The sequence below is a fragment of the Ursus arctos genome, unplaced genomic scaffold (assembly GCF_023065955.2).
Source record: "Ursus arctos isolate Adak ecotype North America unplaced genomic scaffold, UrsArc2.0 scaffold_20, whole genome shotgun sequence".
Taxonomy (NCBI): Eukaryota; Metazoa; Chordata; class Mammalia; order Carnivora; family Ursidae; genus Ursus; species Ursus arctos.
The window spans coordinates 28331251-28353157 of record NW_026622875.1 but is presented as its reverse complement, the minus strand read 5'-3'; the positions used below and the strand labels follow the sequence as shown (position 1 = coordinate 28353157).

Below are 21907 nucleotides of genomic sequence, written 5' to 3'. Positions count from 1 at the left end.
CCTTTTGTATTTATTGTCAGATATATTAGGTTGAACCATATGAAATTGCCATTCGGGCAGGCCAAAAACGGTCAAAGAACAGCCACTTTTGTGGTTCAATGAACAGCAGGCCAGATTTATTAGGGGTGGGCTTAATGAGTTCAACCCATTTGCAAGCCTTGGTGCTAAGTGTGTGTGTGTGTGTGTGTGTGTGTGTGTGTGTGTGTAAAGGGTCATACATGGCAGCCTTTTACATAATTCTGGAAACAGGCTTCTCTGGCCACTGGTGTCTGGGACCTCGTTCCTTTTGCCATCCATTCAGCCTTTGATTAGGGCCTTAATGTCAGGGATGACGAAGGAGGGACTTGGGGTTGAGGGAGAAAGTCAAAGTCTCTGTTATACATGAGAGTATGCGTTCTGAGGCCAACAGAGAACAATTTTAAGGAACACTTTTAGAAGTCCATATCTTGTTTATTCCCCTGTTAATGTGAAAAAATTGGGGACCAGTGGGAACATTTTTACATTCTACACACAGCAAACACCTATGTGATACAGGCTGATGCCCCACACCACTCCTACCTTCCAGGGTTTTCACTGACTGTAGTTGCGTGTACATATACTTGTCTGTTTCTGGTAGCAGCTTACCATACAGTAAGCTCTGGGAGGGTAGGGCCTGTCTCTGACTTACTCATCCTTAATTCCTGTCGTAGGGCCTGGCACAGAGTAGGTGCTCATTAAAAAAAAAAAAATTTACATAAATGAATGAGTGAGTGAATAAATGAGGTTAAACAACAAGCAAATCATGGAAATACCAGGAAGGCATCAAATACCACACCAAACAAAAGGTCTCTGGACCTTTAAAGGTCGGGAACAGGCTGCCTACAGAAGTCAGCAAAGGCTCCCCAGAGGAAGTGGCCTGAAGGCATTTGCTCCCCAATTGGAAAAGGTTGGTGGAACAGCTCAGGCCATAGCACAGTCTGCCTCACAGATGTGAGAGAGGAAGCCACAAGTGACAAGAAGCCACAAATGAAAAGTTGCTCCCTATTTCCTGGCAGCCCTTTGGCCAGCATGGGATGCACTCCTTTGAGCTGAGCATGTGTGGAATTTCCAGCCTAGGTAGCAGAATGGAACTTGGAACAAATAGCTCAGCAAAAAAGAACCCAGAGACAATGGGCTGGGTCCAGCTGCCCTTTGCCAGCTCTTGAGCTCACAGAATGTTGGCTCAGTGGGCCTTGTTGAGGGAGATATTTTAAATGATGTCTTTTGGATTGTACCACTTCAGAGGGCTCAGAGAGACATTTCCATGTTCAGACAGCATTAAGATCCTTAGAAGATGTGCTGAAATACCTGGGAATGGTCTGAGTCCTCACCACTGTTCAACTTTCCATCTAGCGAGGACAAGTTAAGGTCTGTTTTGCTTTAGAGTTGGGGAAGGTCTAAACATTGGAAGGCAGAGGGGGAAAAAACCCCATCAAGAGGGAGCTGGAGGATGCTTCAAGATGAGGGCAGGTGATGATGAGGGGGTGATGGCAGAATTCAGGGCCCTGTGTAACCAATCTAGAGGAGGGTGGCAGGGGAGATTGAAGAGGAACTGGTGGGAATGTATGCTGTCAGTTTCAGGGCAGAGGATTCAAATAGAAGAGATCAGCTTCTGGGAGGAAAGAATAACTACAGATAATAACACAACCACAAAGATATTGGTGTCTCTACTGGTCTGATCAGTACATATGATCAAGTTCTGGAGTGTGTCATGAATCACGCCGAAAAATGTGGGGGATTTTTGCAGTGTCAACCCTCAACTGCTATTCCTTCTCTACATTTCCCAAGTCATTAATTCCTCAAGACACTGATATATTGATGAGGACCTAAGGAAGGGAGGGGCCTGAATTCCAGTTATTCATATCTGGATCTTCTTGATTGTAAGGGAGGAATGATGAATTACTCAACCTAGAAGAAGGCACATAACCTTAAATATTGCTAAATTAGGTGCTTCATCGATGAGGAAAGAACAAAAGTTAGAAAGGGAGGGAGGAAGGAATGGAGGGCAGAAGGGAAAGAAAGGAAAAAGAAATCTGATCAGAAATGTTAAGGGTGATAGGGTGGGAGCAGCACTTAACTTGGCCTGCATCACAGGAAGTTAAGTGGTGTCACAGAAGGAAGTTACCTAGGGCCCATCCTGGGTGGTTGGGGACAGGTTATGTCTGGGGAATTATACCTAAGCTTACTGTTGCTCAAGGCTAGGTCCTTGATTTACTTTGTTGATATATTCTGGACTTAGTTCTTTAATAGTAGTGGAGGTGGGGGAGGGAGGGAAGACAACCTTAAATGGGGACACTATAAAGGAAAAGACAAAGAAGTCACTCCTTTTACTGGCTGTACTGTGTCTACCCCATGAAGCTACTAACATAGTCTGAGTCATTTCCTCAGTGGCTGCTCTCTTCTCTGTCCTTAGAAAGAGGAAGTTGAAAGTCTAATACTTGACATTAGGCCACCGGTTTCAAATGAAAAGATTCCTTTCATTCTCAAGGTCCCAAAAGTACTTAAATGGTAAAACCAGGTTTAATATGGGTACTTTATTCCCATGCCTATGACACACCTTTCTCCTCCTTTCACCATATATAAAAGCTAAGGATAAATTGCAGCCATCATCTAGACTCAAGTCAGGGCAGGGAGCACTATTTAAATGTATTAAAAAGCCATGCATCTCGCATCCAATGCGTGTTAAGCACTGTGCTGGGCAGCTAACAGGTTCTCTTTCCCCACAAATCTTACAAGAGCTAATACCCCCATTTTACAGATCAGAAGCTCAAGGATCAGATTTATTTAGCTTGACCTCGGTAGAGGGTGGAGTTCAGACAAAATCAATCCCCTACTATCTACGTACTGGCTTATTAAAGATCTTTTCCTAAACAAGACCAAAACTTCAAGCCCACTACTCCTTTCACTTTCCTAGTAACCATCCCATAAAATGAAAATTAAAAGTTGCCAGACCAGAGGGAGTGAAAGTACAGAGTGGGGTGGAGGAGGAGTTCCCATCTTTAACATAGCTAGCTTAACACAGAGCCTTTCCACTTCCCTAAAGTTCAAGCCGCAAGGCCACAGTTGGCTCTGGGCGAGCAGACACGCGTGCACCCCACGCATGCTCAGACGCGACCCGTCCGCCCCTTTCACCGGACCTCTTTAGCCAAGTCACCAATTAGCCCTCTAAATGCCCGCCCCCAAGGCTAAACCCTTGGCCAATCGGGAGGCAGGAGCTATCAGCATACACCCTCCTCTCCCCTCCCAAGGCCCCGCCCCGTCTGAGGCAGGGATTGTCACCTAAGCGCTTCGTTCTGGCACCTGATTGGCTCCTTTGCCAGCTCCGCCTCCGTCTCCTCCCGCCGCCCTCCCCTTTGCGCTCCCACAGCGGCGGGCGGAGCTAAGTACGCAGGCGCGGGCGCTGCCTCTCTTTTCTGGTGGCCCGCCCTCCCTCCTCCCCCTCCCTCCCCTCCCCACCCCCTCTCCCTTCCTCTCCGGGCCTGCGCGCGCGTGTCTTCCTCCTGCACGCGCCGCCGCTAGCCAAGCACTCTCGCCGGAGCCTCTGGCCCGCGCGTTCCTTTTCCCCTCCGGCTGCGGAGCGGGCGGGATCCTGCACCGCGGGCGCGGCAGCAGCGGCAGCCCCTGCGGCCTCGAGCGGCGGTAGCGGCTCGCGATCCCCCAGGCGGACCGTACCACCGCCCGCCAGCACGCGGGGGGAGCCGCCCGCCCCGCCGCACACGCCTCGGCGACCCCGCGGGGCTGAGGCGTCGCCGCGCCCGGGAGCGTGAGCGCAGAGCCGGCCTCGACCCCGAGCTCGGAGCCCCGCGGGCCGCGCCCGCCGCCGGCCCCACCCATCCGGGCTGAGGAGGCTGCGGCCATGGCCGAAACGGAGGAGCGGAGCCTAGACAACTTCTTCGCCAAGAGGGACAAGAAGAAGAAGAAGGAGCGGAGCAGCCGGGCGGCGAGCGCCGCGGGCGCGGCGGGCGGCGCCGGAGGGAGCAGCGGAGCCGCGGGCGCGGCGGGCGGCGGGGCGGGCGCGGGGGCCCGGCCGGGCGACGGCGGGACCGCGGGCGCGGGGGCCTCCGGCCCCGGGGCCGCCACCAAGGCCGTGACTAAGGTGAGGGGTCGGGGAGGCCGGGATTCGGGGCCGGGCCGCGCGTTTGCGCCCATGTGCCCGCCCCCGCCGGCCGCCCGCCCGGGGAAGCGTCCGGGAGGGGCCGGCCGGCGGGCGGACGGGCGCGGAGGCTGGCCATGTGACGGGGGCTTCCCACGCCGGGCCGGCCCGCCTCTCCCCGCGGGACCCCCCAGCCCGCTCCCGCCCCGCCCCTCCACCTCGTGTCGCTGGCCGGGACCGAGACCCGGTCCGCGGCACCCTCAAGGGGAAATGGGTCTGGGTCGGAAGTACCCGGCCCGGAGCAGCATTTATCGAGTGACGTCTGCTCTGAGTAATTTGGTGTTCTGACTTCAGCCCGGCAGTCTTGAGCAGAATTTTCTAACAATCGTTTTTGTGGCCGCTTTAATTGCCATGGCTTGGCCTCTAAGCCCGTTACAGAATAAGTCTCATGACAACATTGTGGTAGACATTTAGTTGTGGGGTTACAGACTTTTTCATTCGACTTTCCCTGGTTGCTTTTAAAGTAACTCTCTGGAAAGAACCCGGTGGAAGTAGGGTTGGACAGCTGGACACGTTTGTCCTCCAGCCTAGTCGGCCTCGGGATCAAACAGGGCCTCTAGCCAGAAAACGAGTCTATATTTTAGGTTCCAGACACTTGATCCCCTTTTCATAGTCTGATAATTTGAGTTAGTTGTGTTTTAACAAATAGCTTTAATTGATCAAACGCTGTGTCTTTTACAGGATGAAGATGAGTGGAAAGAATTTGAGCAAAAAGAGGTTGATTACAGCGGCCTCAGAGTTCAGGCGATGCAAATAAGGTATGGTCTGGTTACAGATGTGTTTAGATAACCCTTAGGGTAGGTATTGTGTGTTTGGTTTTTCTCTAGCCCCAAAGCTGCATCACAGTGGCCTCATGCTTTAGATATGTGTATTAGGGCTGTATTGGATTGTGTGTTCCTTTTCTCTCTGGTGGCAGCCCTTCTATATGCTGATCAAATTAGCTGCCAGCTTCAAAATCCTGTGAGAGATTGCCTACTTATTTGAGACAGCTAAAATGAAATGGATTTTGTGGCTTCAAAACTTTAACTTTTAACATTGGTGTGTCGAATTTAGGGTTTTTGTTTGTTTCAAAAATAATGTGGTTTTCAGATCCTCTCCAATAAGCAAGTTAATACGTATTTTTGTTATTGAAGTATACTTAACAGATGTACAGATTTTATATGTTCACACAGTGAGACCAATCTGTGTAATCGACAGCAAGTTCAAGAAACTGAATATTACTCCTACAAAGCAAACGTAAGCCCTTTTAGTCACTGTCTTCACTCCCAAGAATAATGAGTATTCTAACACTGTAGATTTATTCTCCCTAGAGTTTTATAGGGATGGCATCAGATAGTCTAACCACATTATTTTTAAAGTTCAAGAAAACGGGTGCCTGGGTGGCTCATTGGTTAAGGGTCTACCTTCAGCTCAGGTCATGGTCTCCAGGTCCTGGGATCGAGCCCCACATTGGGCTCCCATCTCAGCTGGGAGTCTGCTTCTCCCTCTCCTTCTGCTTGTGCTCTCTCTCTCAAATGAATAAAATAAAATCTTAAAAAAAAAAAGTACAAGAAAACAGTAATTTTTTAAAAATTGGGTTGGTTGGTTGGTTTAGGGGATTTGAAATTAACATATTAAGTCCAGTCTGTGATAGTTGGTTTTAGATTCGTGTGAATAGATGTCTTATCTTAATGCGCTCATAGAGTAGAAATAACAGGTGAATATATGGTTCCACCATTTTTAAGGTTAAAAACTTTTATTCCTAGTTTAAAGAAATAAATGATTTAATGAACTACCTCCAGTTCGAAGTTTGCCGTTTGTATATACCAGTGACCATGTGGCACACTGGCAGAAGTAATTTTTCTTAACAGACTACTGTCTTTTGACTTCTCCAAGTGGTAATATTTATGGCGTTAAGTATTGAAAAACCAGGGCTAATATTTTTGACATTTGTTGAATACCTACCAGAGTGCCAAGCATTATGTCCTAGGTTCTTTTTCCTCGTTTCGTGAGCTTAACCAAAGTGAAACCTGACTGACTGGGAGACCTTTTAGGAAATGGGGCTTCTCCACTCTTGAGGTTCTTTTGTAGTAATGTTAAGTGGACGTGATTAGACTAAATTTTATTCCCAACAACTTTTTGAATTTGTGTGTTAGATGTTTCTGGAGAGGTGTAGTTTAGAAAATATCCCTGTGTTTTCCTGGGGCTTGACTTGTGAAAATGAAGAGGAGGGGACGTGAAGTTCTTACTCATTGGGGTTGTGGTGCTGCCTGTGTGTGTGGTTCCTGTTTGGCTGTAGAATAAGGCTCTTGGTCTGCCTTTCCTGACCACAGGTTCTTAACTGCAGATTTTGAAGATTTGAGCGACAGGAAGAATAGTGTTTGGTCATGTTGAACTGACTGAGCAAGAGTAGCACTTTCTGAAGGGAAAGGTTTCAAATTCACTGAAGGCTAGAAATTGATTTTATTATATCATGGAGGATATTTAAACTGCCTATTTTTCTGTCACTGATTATATATCTTATTTCCATATTCAGGGTTATTTTTGTCTTTCTTTTTGGCTACTCCAGAGATGGTGAAACATTTCTTAAATCATTTATATCTTTCACATTTGCCAGGGACCTAGGTAAATCTCAGCTAGTATGAGTGTTTAAGTTCTCCTTGACCTGAAGCTTGACCAGCTTTCATGTTGTATTTTTCATTATTAGCACGTAGTCTTAACTCCTGGGTGGTCTGCCACAAGTCTTCCTCTAACCTGCTAACATTGGAAAACATCCCCCTTCAGGAAGCTGCCTTTGTGGGTCTCACTCTGGAGAATAGAGTCTGTATTTCCGTTGCCTTCACAGATCATTCAATAAAGAGGAATCTAACAGTTTTCAGGAAAGACTTGAGTGTGAGAAGTCATCTGAGGTTTAATAATAATGACTAAAATTTTCACACTCTATACTGAATATCCTTATAAACTTTGTCTTAAATGTTCTTGACAGTGAAACTCGGTAGGTTGGGGTCCCTAAGGAAAGACACTTTGGTTCATTGGAGCGAAAGTAGGTTGCTCACATAAATGGGATGGAGTTGATAATGTCATGAAAACATGGATTTTGAGGAAAGACAACTCTGGGTTTTAGCCTGCTGTTTATGTGTGACCTTGGAGTCACTTTACTTTTAAGTGTTGTTTCTGATCTGCAGAATTGAGACAACTCCTAGGATTTTTGTGCGGATTTTTGTACAGGGTATTTGTAAAATACCCAGTCGGTAATATTAATCTTCTCTATTCATTGGGTAAATTAGAATACTTAAGTCTTGGGAATTTCTGTTACTTAACCATGAGGCACCTGGTCTGTAATACCAAGATTTGAGGACAAGGGGTAGTGGAGGTACACTACCTACTACTGTCATGACTAATGTTAGACTCTGGTGAGTCAATTCACTGTGGACCTAATAAAAGAGAAAATGACATGTTCGGGTTGGCATTAGTATGACCATACAAACAAAAATCCCTCTCAAGAGTGTTAAACGTTGCTTATAGACATTGAATTATTGTCTTCTATAGCTTGGTCTTAATCTTTTCGGCAGAGGCCCTTAGGAAGAGGCAGAGAAATGAGATATCTTTTGAGAAGTTGGGGGGATGATTCTTTATGCCTCTAATCTGTTACCTTTATCTATGAGAGAGGCAGCCTTGCTATCTCAGTATGAGATGAGGGAATATAAAACTTTGGAAGTTGACTTAAAATATCTTGAAATTTTCAGCTGTATAATCTTAGTTTCTTCATCTAACTTTTCGCTTTGAAAAATTAGAAACCTCAGAAAAGTTGCAAGAGCAATAAAATACCCATATACTCTTTGCTTAGATGATCTGATCATTTTTGTCACATTTGCTTTCTCTTTAGTCAGCTGCAAATACTGCAGCTTTATTGAAGGTAAGTGTGCATTTGAAAGAGGAAATTTTTTAGTAGCAGCAAATACACTATTAATGTATCACATTTACCAACTAACTCAAGATTTAAGTACCAAGAGTATAAGGGCTTGTGTCAGATTACATCTAAATTAATAGATGTATTCAAGGTCCTCATGATATATAAATAAGTTCTTTAGAGGGGTGCCATTGGGGTGGTGATAAAAGGGGCCTAACACTGGAGCTTAGATTGTTGGTGGAGCAGTCTAAATGGGACCTGTAGGCGGCCTCTCTCATCTTTAAAATGTATTTTTGGGGGAAAGAAAGATTCCAAGTAGTATTCAAGGTTACTAAATGTTGAGCATTTGTCACGTTTCAATAATGAATTGACTTCTCAGAGGGACACCTGGCTGGCTCAGTAGGTGGAGCATGCGACTCAATCTCCAGGTTGTGAGTTCAAGCCCCACGTTTTACTTTAAAAAAAAAAATTGAGTTCTTGGAGCCCAGTGGGATTTTTTTTAGGAACATTAAGAAGTCTAGAACTTTGGGGGTGCCTGGGTGGTTCAGTTGGCTAAGCATCTCCCTTCAGCTCAGGTCATGATGCCAAGATCCTGGGATTGAGCCCGGCTTCGGGCTCCCTGCTCAGAACAGAACCTGTTTCTCCCTCTCCTTCTGCTGCTCCTCCTGCTTGTGCTCTCTCTCTCAAATAAATAAAATCTTAAAAAAAAGGAGGAAGGAAGGAAAGAGAGAGAGAGATAGATCTGGACCTTTAAACGCGTTAGGTAGAGCTGGCTAAGTTGTTCCTTGAAGAAACACTCCTGCATCCAAGCTGGATTCATTGTAGCAAATACTGGTGTGACTAGTGTGCCAGACACCAGGGTCGTAGAACTAACTCCTACTCTACTAAACACCAGTGATGGGCAGGATGCTGTGGAACACAGGAGAGAACACTCCCGTGAAGGGGTTGAGAAAGAGTCCTGGGAGGAGCGCGTGCCATCTTGAGCTGACAGCATAGCTCATCAGGCCTTGTCTCGCCCTTTTACTGTTGTAACAGTAGTTGGACAATAGGGTCAAACCAGTGGAGGTGCCTAGCATTCTAGCAGAAGCACAGTCAAGTCTGGCTTTTGTTTTAGCTGCTAAAACCCTAATGTTGGGGAACGGGGGGTGTCCTGTGAGATAAAGAGGTAAGGGTGTTCCATCTTTATTGATAAACCGCTGCAGGATGTGTAATCCTGACCAAACTTACTGAAAGTGAATTTCTCAAAATAGAGAAAATGTCTGTGGTCGTATGTTAGAGCTCTAAAGAGGCTAAAATGAAATAAGAGGCAACAGGAGAGCCTGAGCTCTGGAGACCAGGGATTGGCTTGCTACTTTGTAGCCCTGGGGAAGGGGCTTAAACTCTGAGTGTCCGTTTCCTCCTGTGTACAGTGGGTCTCCTGCCTGCCTTGGTGTTATTGTAAGTTTAACTTTGTGAAGTGGTAGGAAAGGGCCTGGCTTCCTAGATACTCAGCAAATACTCCCTTTTCTAGCTTCATTCCCCTGTACTACCAGCAGTGCCTTACAGACTGTTGCGTATATAAGGCCGTATACTTTAAATTGTGATAATGTATTTAGAAGTAGCAGTGTAGTGTTTAGAAATGTGAAATGTAGCTGATGAGAAGCTGTATATTCTGTTTGGGTCAAATACCAGATTTTAGCCTAATTATCTTCTGTGGAAATGATTCTTTGCAACATGTGTCTTACGGCATTTAAAGATTTGACATTTTCTGGAGTCTGTAAATAAGAAAAAGTAATCCGGATGTTTAAATCATTTTTATCCTGGCCTTTTGGCAAGGCTCTTAGCATCTCTGGGCCTTTGTTCCCTCTTTTGGATGAAGTGTTTTGACTAGACAATTCCCAATGTTTAGTTTAACTAATATTTCAGAATCTTAAGAAACCAAAATATTAGGTTGTCTTGTGCCTATTATTACACATAACACAATCCCTATTAAATCACTCTTACTTAATAATAGTTTATAATTTAAAGGGATTTTTAGATTTGTGATTTATTCATTCTTGTCTCTTAGGGTAAAGAGGTAATAAACATTACAGTAAAGGAACCTTTTACATGGGACCATCAGTATTTTATCAGACCAGATTGGGGCTTTTCTTTAATAATTTATTGTGAATTAGAAAGTATATATTTTAAGAACATTAAAAAGGTATAACAGCATTAAAAAATGTATTAGGATGATCCATAATCCCTTCTGCTTAGAGATAATCATTGTTAACATTTTTTTATTTTCAGTCGATTGCTTACTACAAGCTGCTAATTCCGGAATTTAGATATATTAATCACCAAATATTACTGTAATTTGAAGAAAAATCTGTTTTAGAGTCCAGTATATATATTTGAAGAACAGTGATTCAGCACATTTTGCTGAGTTAACTGTTGCGCAATGTAAATGACCAGCTGAAAGCTAGCATACCTTGGGGGTATATGTGAGTATAAAAGTGCCGTGAAGGTTCTTAAAATCTTTGTAGGGGTCTTACCTTCCTGTCTGGCTGGGATTGGGTTACTGGGACATTACTAACAAGTCTTATGTAACTAGGTAAATAACACCCATGTTTTTACTCATGAACCAGCCAAATTGCATGAAAGTATAATTACATTGGCATTGGTTCTCAGAAGTGGGTGACTAAAAAAAAATTCTTTTGGGACAGTTCTTATGTTTGGATACCACTGTTAGACTCCTGGATAAATTAGGACCTTCATATCCTTACCTGGTCATTCATTCCACATATAAACTTTAGAAAACAGGGTCATAGTGGTTGGTATCTATTTTTAAAAATCTATTTAAAAAGAGCATGTTCATGTTGTGGGTTTTGGGGATTTTGAGTTTTGTTCTCTCATTTTTCTCCTAGTGTAAAGGTGGCGTCTGTTTGAAAACTTAAATGGATATTAAAAAGCATGTAATGGTGGGGCGCTTGGGTGATGCAATTAGTTAAGCATCTGACTCTTAGTTTCAGCTTGGGTTGTGAGATTGAGCCCCTCGTGGGACTCCACACAGCATGGAATCTGCTTAATTACGTTCTCTCTCCCTCTGTCCACCCCCCCCAAATGTAATAACATTTAAGAGCACTTACTATGTGCCAGGCACTTTCCTTGGTGCTTTGTGCCTATTAACTTGTGTATTTTCATAATGGAGCTGTTATCCCCATTTTACATTGGAGGAAACTGAGGCATACAAAAGTTAAGTGCCATACTCTAAGTCTCCTGGCTAGTCAGTGGCAAAACCCAGATGATTGGAGGCAGGAAGTCTGGTTTTAGAATCTGCTCGTAACTGCTTGCTGCTTGAAGAAAATAAAACCAGGCATTCTAGCACCCAGCTACTTTTTAAAACATTTTTTTAATAATTGAAATATCCTTCTACTTAATATTAGGTATATAGATTTCGTTTTAGTAAGCCATTGGCTTACCTGACATGAATATTACTTCCATGTCAGCATAGGCCTGACATTTTAAATGGCTGTATAGGATTCTATGATGTGTTTAAAAAAAAAAAAGTGGGGGTGGAACCATAGGGTGGCTTGGGCATATTCTCATTCTTTTTTCCTCTTGAATTATAATCTTAAGTAAAATCACGCTACAAATGCAGATTGAGGATGAGTTCATTTGCCTCTCCCCTCCCTGATTGCCACCCTAAGCCTAAATTCTGGAAGCCCCTCTGTTGGTGGGCATTGTCTTTGAAATTTTTCTATAAGTGTCTTTAAAGAAGGCCATTACTTATTCAAGAAATTTGTCTTATAGCCAGCACTTTCCTTGTTCTAATAAGAATGGAAGGAAAACACCCTGAGATGACCTTTTGCAGAAGCTAAGAGAGGCCATGATGTTCCCAGGGTCATACACGGTGTAGGGTGGGAGTCCTCTGTACATTAAGGCCATGGTCACTGATCGGGCATCAAAGGGAGAAAAAGGGTGAAAGGCCTAGGACAGCTTTAGGCAATAGCTCTGTTTTTTCAGTAGGAGAGAAAAGCATGGTCAGAATGATAAAGGTTGATAGGCTGAAGTTCTAGGAAAAACCACTGCTGTCATGCAACATGATTCATGGAAAAGTTGGTGGTGTGTGCCAGAGGTGGCAGCAGCAGCAAGGGCGAATCGTGGCAAAAAAGGCAGATTTGACAGGTAACTCCCTGATTCCTGACTCAAACCAGTTCAGGAAGAAATAAGAAATTGGCATAAACACTGCAGCCAGTGTTAGGATACCATTGAGGGTATCTTTTGCATTTATAATTACTAGTAAAGCCAAAGACTGAGTTTTTGTATTTTCTTTTTTAAATGGGTGACATATCTGGTGATAGGAACCAGTTCTTTATATTCTGTGTGTCAAACAGTAGAGACTGGCACTAATAAACTCTGTAGCACTGATGTCAACACTGAACACAGGCTTGTTTCTTCTGTTGGAATGTGAATTCTAATTTGAAGAGTATTTTGTACTATGTACTAAAGGATTAGCAAATGAAATTATACAGCTTTCAAAAACCATTTGATCACTGAAAATATGCTTACCATGAGTGCCTGTTTGGCCACTGTGGACCTAGAAAAATCCAAGGATTACACTCTTAATCCCTCTCAAGTCCCTTTTTCTTAGGTTAGCCTGGCCTCTCTTCCTCCCTCAGTTGTGTGAGGTTCTCAGCTGGGGTCCTGCTCTTACTTGGGGCTGCTGTATGTAATCACACAGATTGTCATAAAGCCTGGCGTGTCGGTATGGTAAATGTTTCTAAATATTCTTGAGAATATGAGGTTTGCAAAAAGGAAAGCAGAGACTATCAGACCAAGTGGTTTTCTAAACCTTTTAGCAATAAAATCCTTTTATATGAAGTTAGGTGGAAGTCCCAGTGTTTAACAGGTAAAATCCCTTCTTTCTGTCTCTGTTTCTTTTAAACAAGTGGGGCACTGGGGCTCTGAAGAGGTTAGGTGACTTCTCTTAGGGTCACACAGATCAGCATTGATACGACTAAGTATTTGGACTGACGGTTTTCCTGGAAGTTCTATAATTGAATTCACTTGTTTGCTTTTCCAATAGTGAAAAGGAAGAAGATGATAATGAGAAAAGAGAAGATCCAGGTGATAACTGGGAAGAAGGTGGAGGTGGTGGTGGTGGTGTAGAAAAATCTTCAGGTCCCTGGAATAAAACAGCTCCAGTACAAGCACCTCCTGCTGCAGTAGTTGGTAATCTCAATATTTCATGTTCATGAAGCTGTTTATGTATCATTTTATATACTGTTGGCATTTAACTAAATGAGTGCTTGTGGTAGAATGAGTGGGGTTCCTTTCTGTTCTTGGGAGAGACGTTTGTATATGTCTGTTTAAGGACTTTATATCCTAAGTAAAGGAATTTGGAACTCAAGATAGGTGCTTTTCTGTAGGCTGCTTCAATTTATATGTAAACTAACTTGCCAAACTTTAAAATATTTAAGTAATTTGTTTCCATTTTTGACAGTCAGCTGAGGGAAATTGTACCTGTGTTTCACCTGTGTGTGTGTTTTTCCTCCATTCCCCATTCCGCTCTGTCTTGAAACATGAATTCTCAGAATGGCACGTACATAAGAGTTGATAAGAAGAGGTTCTTGGTGGCGGGTAAAGAAATACTAGAAATCTTCTAGCGGGCTGTGCCCACCAGAGGGCCGAAGTGAGTGAGCAGGCGCACAGTATACCCGTGGTATTAACATTTCCTGGAGTGGGGGGCGTGGTGTTTAGGAAATAGATGTCTAAAGGGCTCCTTAGAGCAGCAGTGTTGAGAAAAGTTGGAGAAACGTTGCGTTAACATATACCCAGTTTTTTTAATACAAAGAGTAACAAATCACTCCAGATCTTACTGCACAGAGACCACAGTGTGTGTCAACATTCTTGCATCCTTTCTAGCGTTTTGCTGTGTGTGTAGATGTAAGTTCTTCCGTTTAACTTTTTTTTACTGCATCTGTCACCGATCGTGGTGACCTCGGCACGGCTAACCTCGGTGTCCAAGTCTCGGTCCTCACCCGATTTGCCCCGTCAGCAGCGCTTGCAGCAGCTGATCACCCCAGCGCGCGCTCTGTTGGCTTCCAGGACACCACAGTCTCCTGCTCCCTCCGTGGTTGGTTCTGTCTTCCGGGCTGAGATTTCTTCTCTCCTGCCTACCACAGTGCTCAGCCCCTGCTGCTCTTTCTCCATGCCCTCCCCGTTCAGCAGTCTGCAGTTGCCAGCGACTCCAAAATTCGCATCAGTTCACGTCTCTCCTGACCTCCAGACACATAGATCTTAACTGCCTAGCTGGCATCTCGATAACCACATATCCCCAGCTGAGCTCTTCATGTACAGTAGACCCTTGAACAACATGAGGGTAGGGGCCCCAAACCCCCCTGTGCATTCAAATCCACGTTTCACTTCTGACTACCCCAAAACTTAACTACTGAGAGCCTCCTGTGACTACCAGTAACATAAACTTACCAATTGACATGTATTTTGTATATTTATGCTACTATATTCTTAGAACAAGCTAGAGGAAAAATACTAAAATCATAAAGAAAAAATATGTTTACAGGTCTATATACCATATTTATTGAAAACACCCACGTGAAAGTGGAGCCATGCAGTTCAAACCCATGTCAGGGGCCAGCACACAGCCTTCCTCATGTCACTGCTGTTCTTTCAGTCACTTAGGCCACAAATCTTGGAGTCATCTTTGATACCTTTTTCTTCAAACCTAAGTCTAATTTGTCAGTAAATCTGTTTTGTGTTTATTTTCAACATCAGACTCTTTGTGACTAGTGGTCTCCAGTGCCACTGCTACCACCGTGGTTTGAACTGTTAATGTCTGTATCGATCAGTGAGGCCACCTCTTCACTGGTCTGCCTGCTTCTGTCCGCGCACTGTTCCCGGCGGCCAGCAGCAGCCAGAGGAGCGGTCTCTTCAAGAAACAGCAGAACGTGTCCCCTGTACTTGGAGCAGAAGCTGAAGTTCTCCGTGACCTGCAAGGCCTTGGATGTCTGCCTTGTGATCCCATTTTCTGACTTGGTGTTTCTTTTCATCTGGTCCTCGCTTACCCTGCTCCTTGAGGAGACCAGGCACACTACTGCCGCGGGCCTTTGTGCCTGTGTTCTCGGCCTGAATCCTCCTTCCTTTATATTAGGAGTCTCTGAGCTTTTCCTGCAGAGGGCCAGATAATAGGTAATTCACGTTTTGAGGGCCGCGCAGAAGATGTTTTTAATTACTCAGCCCTGCTGTGACAGCACAGAAGTAGCCCTAGACGATACGTACACCCAGTGAGCGTAGCTGTGTTCCAGTAAAACACTTATGAAATCCGGAGTCGGACCAGATTTGGCTTGCTTACCAACGGTAGATCTGTTTGTCTCCTTACGACTTTCCAGCCTTATTCAGTTTTCACCTCATCACTGAGACTCCTGTCCGTCATGTCCTCCCTTCACCAGCGCTTCCCCCACTTTCATTTTTGGTAATGGTGCCAACCTGACATACATGTCTCCTGCCTCGAGCCTAACACTGTCCAGTAGTACTTTCTGCAGTGACAGAATAGCTCTGTTTGCTGTCTAGTGGCCTCTAGCCATGGAGTACTTAAAATGCGACTAACATAACTAAGGAACTGAATTCTTAAGTTTATTTCCTTCCAGATTGGCTGCATGTGGCTAACGGCCTGAATATCCAGTTCATGAAGGCACGTCCTTAACATTTGTGTCCCTGCTGTGTCGTTTAGAGCGGCACCTGACACATAGCAGGTGCTCAGTCACTAATGAGCGTGCGTGATCTTGTAACTTGCTCACACTCAATTAGAAGCTGTATGAGACAATAAGCCTTTATAGTAGTATTCAAATGGCTGCATTATATTGGAGCTAATAAATGATGGTGTAGGCGTTTATTTGAAATGAAGTTTTTGATAAATGGAAAACACACTTAAAATACTGAATCCATATTGAGAATGGGGAGGGAAAAAATGATATATAGGGAAAAGCTGCAAGGTTCTGTCCTGAAAATGTTAGCCATCCTGGAAGACTTCCAGCTGCTTGGTTGCTTAGTTTTTTTTCCTGCTTTACCTGTGTTTATAAAATAAGACAAAGAGCCTTAAAATCCATTGATGATGTAGAAGATAAGGAAATTATTAAAGATATGTAGTAGCTTATTTTTATTAGTCTTTTAGAATAAGTACACAAGCATTTTCATAAATAAATTGTTGACACATGGCATGTTACTTAACCCACCAACCAGGTGAAGAAGTGATTATCCATGTTTACCTGTGTGTAAACTGAAGGCTGAGGTGGGGCTGTTTTGAAAGACAGTCCCTGATGGGCTGTCTCCAGGCCCAGCAGATTCTTCTCCCACTTCCAGCGAGTTGACTTCCAAAAAGAACTCATTTACATAGGTAATCGAAGTTGTACATGGAAGAGAAGTTAGAAGACTGCCCCAGAAAGAGTATTTTCACTTTCAGACATTTTCTAGTTAACTTTCCTTCTGTTGTCCATAGACGACTTGTGTAGGTATTGGGTTTTTTTCTGTAATTGTCAAGTGAGTGGGAATGCAGGACTAGCTTACTAAAATGCCAGGCATTTGAATAGTTTCTCTAAACTGTACGAAATGTTAGTTACAGAGACCCCAGAACCAGCAATGACTAGCGGTGTGTATAGGCCTCCGGGAGCCAGGTTAACCACAACAAGGAAAACACCACAAGGACCACCAGAAATCTACAGTGACACACAGTTCCCATCCCTGCAGTCCACTGCCAAGCATGTAGAAAGCCGGAAGTAAGTACTCTCAACTCCTGCCTTCTGTCTGGGAGTCCTGTCCCTTGGCCAGCGAGTGGGATGTAGGAGATAGGAAAACCCACCTGAGGTGGGGAGGAGGGGGTCTCCTTGGTAAAGCTCAGGCTGCAGCTGACTGTCAGCTGAGAATTAGGTGGGATTTACATGCCTGAGGGTGGGGAAAGGGGTAAGGACCCTGGAGGGGGCAGTGGGGAAAGAGCACCAAAGACAGACATTGTCTACAAAAGTTTCCTTATTCCTGGCATGTGTTGTTCAGTAGCTCCGAACTCTGTCTGGTTAGAATTCTTTGTAAGTACATTATTGCTGGCTTATGTTCCTTACAGCATGGAGACTAGAAACGTAAGAGCAGTGTTTCATTGTATTACCAGTTGATGTGCATAGATCAAAGATGTTGGCATTTATAAGTCTAATATTAAAATCTTATTTCAGCAGGTACTTAAAATGAGTGCTACTTGGAATTAAATGACCACATACGGCACTTCCACATCCTTTGTAGGGACATGAATTTTTTTAAGTAAATAAAATAGGAAGAAGTGCAGAGAACATCAGATGGAAATACTGCTTTTGAGGGGGTGGCTTTTAAAGTAAATCCCAGCCTTTTTGCCTCTTTGAGAGCCCAGCTGGCTTGAATTTAAGCCTCCACTGGACTTGCTCCTCTGCTCTGTCCTACAGAATAAGGGGCCGCGATTCCCCGCACTCACCTTGCTTTATCTGATCCACTCCCTTAAAGTAGAAGTGAGGAGAAATCATTGAATAATGATTAGAACCTGACTTGAGTAAGAAAATTGTTGCTTTTATGCATAAAGAGATGTATTGTTTATTATTTGCTAAAAGTAAAAGCGACTCCTAGAAGGAATCACCGTGCCATCAGATAGCCTTTTGCTTTGCACTTGTCTTCAAGTTGGTCCCAAAATAGGCTTGCAGTAAAGAGTATTCAAATAGATTTGCTACCACAGAAAATAGGACCATAGAGCTTCATTCAGTATTTGTGTTTTCTGTTCCTTTGAAGCCGGAAAATGATCTGATGATGATTTTATATGCAGGTTTTCCCTGCTGTGGAAAGTAGAGCATGCCTGTGAAACCTTTCCTAAGCCAGAAAGGCATAAAGCAAGGAGGACCCCCCCACTTTCCGAAAGGTTGCGTTATACCCCACTTTGCTTTTACCGGAAGACCTCCTTTCTTGTGCTAACTTGCGCTAACTGAAAGAAATCTGAAGAGGATTTTCACTGTTAAGAAAAAAAGCAAGTGGTGTAACACAAACTTCGGGAAAGCAGGATACCTGTACCGGTTTCCCCTCCTGTTCCTCCCTCAGGATACTTCTAAAGGGTGGCTGCTTTTTTTGTTTTGTGTTTTTTGAGGATCAACAACCTAGTGAAGAAGAAATATTTACTGATTACATTTCTTTTCCCTTAGGGATAAAGAAATGGAGAAGAGCTTTGAAGTAGTAAGACACAAAACTAGAGGTAGGGATGAGGTTTCAAAAAACCAGGCCCTTAAACTTCAGCTAGACAACCAGTATGCTGTGCTTGAAAATCAGCAAAGCCACACACAGTACAATTAAGGAACGGCCTTTGCTAACCCTAAGGTAACTAGACGGCAGCTGACCCCCAGGAACAGCCGTTCATCATCTGATCTCTGCTGGACCCACAGCCGATGCAGACCACTCGCTACAAGTGCCCGGCCCTGTGGCACTGTGGAAGTACAGGTGTCACAGCTGCTCTTTGTATATATTGGATTTAGGGGGATTCTCATTGTTCTAGCAATGCGTGAACTAGATTCAGCAGTGTTCTTTCATTATTACTCTGCAAATACAAAACCAGAAACTGCAGCCAGTGGTCATTTCAAAATCTTTTTATGTTCAGATACTGAGCCTTCGTAAGGGCTGACTACCTCAGGTTTGCTGCACTCGTTGCGGACTTCACGTGGATCACAACTTCTGGACACGGAGGTTACAGCTAGTAAGTGTCGGTGTGAAGCTTGAAACCAGCTCTACTGGATTCCTATCAGAAATCCTGCAGAAAGTCAGCCATCTGGGTTCTGATCTGCTGTAAAAGATGAAGATTTAAGTGACCTTAATTAACCTGTCCTGTGCCCCACCCTTAAGGATACTCTGTAGTGGGCTGTGTTAGACTTCCTGGAACGTGCCGCTCTCAAAAGAACTCATGTGTTCAGATAATCTCTGTAGGGTTGTGATTTTATAATTTAAACTTTGAGTTGTATTCTGAGGTAACCACAAATTAAATCAACCAAACTTGGGTCCACCAAGTGGGAAAGGGTATAGGGGAGGGAGTAATCTTATTTCTTTTAGTAATTTTTTATTTGGGTAGTGCTTTTTCTGTGTTTCACACGTTAAGGCCTTTTTTTTTCCTTTTTTTTTTTTCTTCTTTGACTTGGAATAAGTTCTTTGACAGAGCATATTGCTTGGTTAAATAAGTGACCTGAAATATGCATTAGAATTGTGAAATGTCTTGTGAATTTGCCAATCCCTAGAGTGGAACCAAATAGCCTTTGATGTCAAGGACAGTGGATGCGGGGGCTCTACTTTAGGTGCTGCTAAGCCTCCTCTAATCAGGTCTAAACTGCACAGTAAACTGCAGTGGAAAGAGTATGGGTTCTGCTCAGGCCAAGGGATTCACTGACGGGTCCTTATCGGTTCAGAGAACGTGAGCAGAACCATAAGCTAAAACCCACTTAGGTTTTCACGGATCTTGCATGATCTTTGACAAGATTTCCAGATACACTTGTGCCCAAATTTTTCAGGTATTGGCCATTCTATAGATGCAGTGATGGTGCCAGTTTAGCTCTGTTAGCAACCTTCTAGTATGTCTTTATGTTCATTTGAAGAGTCAGGGGCGAAAGACAGGTGATGTAGCACTTCTGTTTTTAATAATTACAGCTTAAACTGTCTGGTAATTTTCAGTTCTTAAAGGGACTTCAGGAAGCTACCCAGAATTACTGAAAAGTCTTTCCATCTAATGAGATAGTCGGGTAATTTACTAGTTTTGTATCTTTGGTTCAATAGAAATATTTCAAAGTGGTATGTGATCACTTAATGCAGAGTCTGGGTTTCTCTCTAATAAATCCCTTTGCCAAATGCAGGAGGTGCAGACTTGCTACTGGCGAGAGTGAGGCAAGTGAGCGAGTAAAACTGTCCGGTGTGGGGGCGTCTCCTACAGGAGTTGAGTGTTGATGAACGTGTCAGTGCAGGAATCAGCTCCTGGGAGGTCACAGTGTCTCCTGACAGGACCTGCCCACCACGTCTGGGCCATGATGTTGGCGTTGTTTGAGGTGGCAGGCTGGGTGCCTGCCTTCTGGTATATTGGGGTGAGTAGCTGAGCCAGCCAAGGAGAGGTTGGATGATTAAGCAAGAAACGAGGTATTCTTGGTTAAACTGAAGACTTCATTTGGGAACCAAAAATCTTAACAAATAATCTCTTGGACCTTGAGCCACATATTTCCCCTGAAAAGTATGCATTTTTCCAGCAAAATTTTGTTGGGGGTTATGTTATTGAGGAATGAACTGAGATGAATATGTGGAACTTTTATTTAATGGCATACTACACTAGAAATCTGAAGACCTGCGGGAGATTGAAAATTCCAACTCTTGTTACAACTTTTTAAAAGATTGTGAAATTATAAAAATGCACATGAATCAAGTTTTAATATACTGTATGATGGGTGGGTGAGGCTGTCCATTGTACCATTTCTTTCTTTGAATTCTCAGGCATGGTTTGGCAGTGCAAGAACTCTGTAACATTAACAAATTCAATAAAAAGTAAATATATGGATTGTGCAGTCTGATTGTTTTTATTCTCTATTTTTCCCCCCTCTCTGATAGGGTTTACTCTTAACCCTTAACATATCCTCTGTTTCTGAAAATGGCTGATTGATGCCGTGCCTCCGTCGCTGTAGGAAGAAGGTACTCTTCGTCTCAGAGGGGGGAACTTCTGTTCGAGGAGTGTTTGCAGAGTACTATGTTAACAAGACAGACTGGAATGAAAGTGGCTACAAAGCTAGGATGAGTATTCTTTACCAAAGTTAAAGCCTCGAAATGTACTTTTTTTCTGTTAGTGTAGTTGTCATAAGCCATGGCAAAGGAATCAATAATCTTTCACTGTGTAGAATAAAGATCTCGGGTCTTGACCCGTGAGAAGCTTACACATTTCTCAAATGAGCAGCCATTTTAAAGTTCAGGATTTAGTCTGCATTATAGTCCCTACATTTTTTAAACTAGAGAGAGTATATTTCAAGTCACTTTTGGTAATGGAGTTTAAATGTTTAATGTTAACAATTGCTATTTGGTCATTCTGGCTAATTTGAGATTTTTCTTGACAGCCCTACTTAAAATAGAACACTTAACAAAACACAGTCCCTGTCACTAAAGTCCCTCTTAAAATCCTCAGTATTTTTTTTTTCTGAGCTAAAATTTGCCCTTCTAAAGTGTACATGTAAGTATTGTTTTTAGTATATTCTCAAAAGGTGTGCACCCATCAGCACTCTGAGTTCTGGAACATACTCCTCATCCTCCACCCCCCCCCCCCAAAATCCCATACCCATTACCAATGCTTTACCATTTCCCAAATCCCCTTCCCTAGTCAACAACTGCTCTTTGTGTCTTAGATTTCTCTTTCTGGACGTTTCCCATAAATAGGGCTATTCAACATACGGTCATTTTTAACTGGCTTCTTTAACTTGGGGTGTTCTGAGGTCCGCCCGTGTAGCTCGCATCGGCACTTCATTTCTTTATATTGCCCAGCAGTGTGTGGACACACCGCCTTCAGTATCCATTGCTCACTTCAACGTTTGGGTTGTTTCCACTTTATCCTCCTTATGAATAATGCTGCTATGAACGTTCGTGTACAAATTGTCAATATGTTTTCAATTCTTTTTCCATATTTAGGGTTGAAATTGCTGGGTCATATACCTTTTTGAGTCACTGCCAGACTTCCTAAGCAGTTGCACCATGTTACATTCCCACCAGGGATACCTGAGGATTCTGATTTCTCCGCATGCTCGTAATTATGTAGTTCCATGACATAAGCTCTAGTCCTCTTCGGTGTGAGCTGGTATCTTGCG

General features: G+C 43.6%; 1 protein-coding gene across 2 annotated transcripts; it reads left to right on the top strand.

The window, feature by feature from the left end:
* The first annotated feature begins 3478 nt into the window (after positions 1–3478).
* On the top strand, positions 3479–20619 carry CDV3 (CDV3 homolog). 2 transcript variants are annotated; one of them, XM_048216276.2, is made up of 5 exons: positions 3479–4114; positions 4853–4929; positions 13108–13253; positions 16654–16813; positions 18245–20619. In XM_048216276.2, exons 1-5 carry the CDS (start codon positions 3875–3877, stop codon positions 18390–18392), a joined length of 771 nt encoding a protein of 256 aa, XP_048072233.1. In that variant the 5' UTR covers positions 3479–3874; the 3' UTR covers positions 18393–20619. The 2 variants fall into 2 exon arrangements, with proteins under 2 accessions (XP_048072233.1, XP_048072234.1); XM_048216277.2 differs by having other exon boundaries at positions 3485–4114; positions 18694–20619.
* The last annotated feature ends 1288 nt before the right edge of the window (positions 20620–21907 follow it).